Consider the following 2,512-nt stretch of genomic DNA (forward strand, 5'->3'; position numbering starts at 1 on the left):
GCCCCAGTGTTGCGAGGCTGGGGCTGGAAGGGTCGAGGCCGCTGCTGCCCCTCCCTCGGGAGGGCTCCCAGTCGCAGACGAGGTGGGGGGTGGCCGGATGTGGGAGCGGGGTCTCCTGGAGGCGCGGGGAGGGCCCGTCCCCTGGCTGGTTCCACGGATTTGTGGGGGCTGGAAACAGGAGGCAGCGAAAAGAAAGGGGTTCAAAACAGCCCAAGGTGCGGGTGGATCTGGGGGCTGGACTGGATGCCCTGCTGAGGTCCCTTCGACCCTTATTTCCTACCAGTAGGTGCTGGTGTAGGCAGGAGCCGGGTCACAAACTGTCCCATGCACCTGGGTGGTTTCAGGTCACTTGGAGGAGCTCAGGAATAACCCCATGGATCCGACTAACCACTCCTCTAATCCAGACGCTGACGTTATCTCTAAGCCTAGTTTGCCTTGGCTCTACGGTCCTTCCTCATATGGATTTTTTTTTCCATTTGTCCTCATGAAAAAAGCATGAAGCCTGTGTTTGTTTTCCTCTGTGCCAGCTAGCCATCAACTGCTGAAGAAGGCCTCCTCAGAGCCACAATTCATCGTGAATGAAATACAAAGGTGCCCCCCTCTCTCAAACTGATTTTGGTCAGCCCTCGGTTCCCCGTTTAAAATCTAATCTGTTCTCTCCATGCTAAAAGGCACAAGAAAAAAAAATTCATATAGTTTATACACCTCTGAACAACTTAAAGGAAATTTACAGTTTTTTGGTCTTGTATTTAGTCTGGAATAAGGAATATATGTTTTGAGAAGCTAAACTCTATAAACAGTTGTGAAGTGACATACTGAGCTGGTCATTATAGGATGAATTTTGTGACTGACTCTAAGGGCACTGTGGGTGTTGTTCAAATCTACACAGCATGTGCATTAATTTAGAAGCACAGACATCAAATCCTACAGGCTGCTAGCAGTACAGAGGTGTCCTGCAGAAGGGCCTCATTGCATTTTGTTCCAACTTCTGAGGCTTTATCCCCCAGAATGCATTGCATTGGCTATGGATGCAGATTATAAAACCGACTGACTACACTTTAGCACCACTTGCTGGAATTGCTGTGCTTAACTTGGGCATCAGCTTTGATGCTAGCACTGTCTGGAATCGCTGACCCAGTTGTTGCACTCTTGCTGCACACATTTGTGCGTTAATTGCTATGTCAGCAGTGCTTGTGCTGACATCTCAGTTTTTCCTATAGATTTTTTTTTACTGCTAATGGAAGTTGAGGATTCATGTCAGCAATATGGCCGCCAGTGCTATAGTTACGCAAGTTGATAATGGATAATACAGCAATGTGTTGTTTTTATTTCAGTTTAACTGCTATCCTGGGGTTTTATTTTATTCAGGACATCGTCTCACTTCATGAACATTTCTAGAATAAAATAGAAAAGTAAAACATGAAAGAGACCTAATAATAACAACAGTAATCCTGATTGTACAATCAGATCCATTCAGAAAGACCCCTTTGCTCACATGGAGCTCCATCCTTCCCATTGTGAATCTTATTGTAAAATTATTCATGTACGCTAAACTTTTCAAAAGAAATGTTAAATCATAGCCAACAGGAACCAGAGTAGGGTGTTTACTTATCTTTCCCCTCTTCCTTTATCACCACCACTTAAGTTTTGGGGGTCCCCCTTTCACCTGCTTTTAGTTCCATGATTCCTTCCTTTGTTTGTGGTGGATTGATTAAAATCATCAAGGTGAAAACCTTGATTTAAATAATTGATTGCAATTGTTTTCTATTTGCACTGATTCTCTCTCCTCTCCCCCTTATCTCCCAACAGTTCATTTTCACTGGTAGCTACTGTGCGGGCCGGGAGCGATCCGGGCCCTTTTTCGCGCTGCGCGGGCTGTGGCCAGCAGCCCGGGCACACTGGGTCGGAGAGAACAGGCGACACGCTAGAATTAGTCACGAACACGTAATGGTTGATTTAAGATTATTTACTTACACCGAAGATGGTCGCGGTGCAGGCAGGAAAACTTGCTTGAGTTGCAGTTACAGATAGAAAAGAAGAGAGGCGGACTAGAGTTCCTTCCCGTGAACATTCTTCTAACCCATCTGGTTGGAGGCTCTAAACCGCGAGCCCGTCGCGCCAACTGAAGAAAGTACTCGAAGAAAAGAGCTCTGAATAGACTCACACGAAGTTTGCTAGGCTCCATGGAACTTGTGCGCGCAGGGAAGAGGGATACGTTGAGGACTGCGCTCGGCGACAGGGAGAGGCTAGAGGCTGATTAAACCCCTGTTGCCTTCTTGATATTCACGCTGGGCCCAATAGGCTCCGCAGCGCTTGGAGATCTTCACGAGACATGAAGTCTCCTCCTCCTGGTGTTCGTGGAGTCCTCCCTTGTGGGGGTTCTCCTCGGAGTTCTCCAACTTGGGCGGAAACCGCTCAAGCTTTTATATGGCTAGCAAGCCAATCGCTAGCCGCCACGTGTGAATAATTTCACGCAAGCCAATAATGGGGCTCGAATTATAATACAAATGGC

The 2,512-nt window shown here is 47.2% G+C and overlaps 1 protein-coding gene across 5 annotated transcripts in view; it reads left to right on the forward strand.

Moving 5' to 3' along the window:
* Positions 1-24: 24 nt before the first annotated feature.
* SPART (spartin) overlaps positions 25-2,512 on the forward strand; it is a 26,050-nt gene continuing 23,562 nt past the window's right edge. The window contains exons 1-2 of one of the 5 annotated variants that reach the window (XM_025193984.1): positions 25-82; positions 495-591. In XM_025193984.1, coding sequence (XP_025049769.1) covers positions 579-591 — 13 coding nt within the window. In that variant the 5' untranslated portion in view covers positions 25-82; positions 495-578. Of the gene's footprint in view, positions 83-135; positions 592-1,809; positions 1,945-2,512 lie in introns of those variants that run through there. The other 4 variants (XM_025193985.1, XM_025193987.1, XM_006037586.3 and 1 more) reach the window with 4 other exon arrangements.

Source organism: Alligator sinensis, unplaced genomic scaffold (assembly GCF_000455745.1).
Source record: "Alligator sinensis unplaced genomic scaffold, ASM45574v1 scaffold1312_1, whole genome shotgun sequence".
In the NCBI taxonomy this organism is placed as follows: domain Eukaryota; kingdom Metazoa; phylum Chordata; order Crocodylia; family Alligatoridae; genus Alligator; species Alligator sinensis.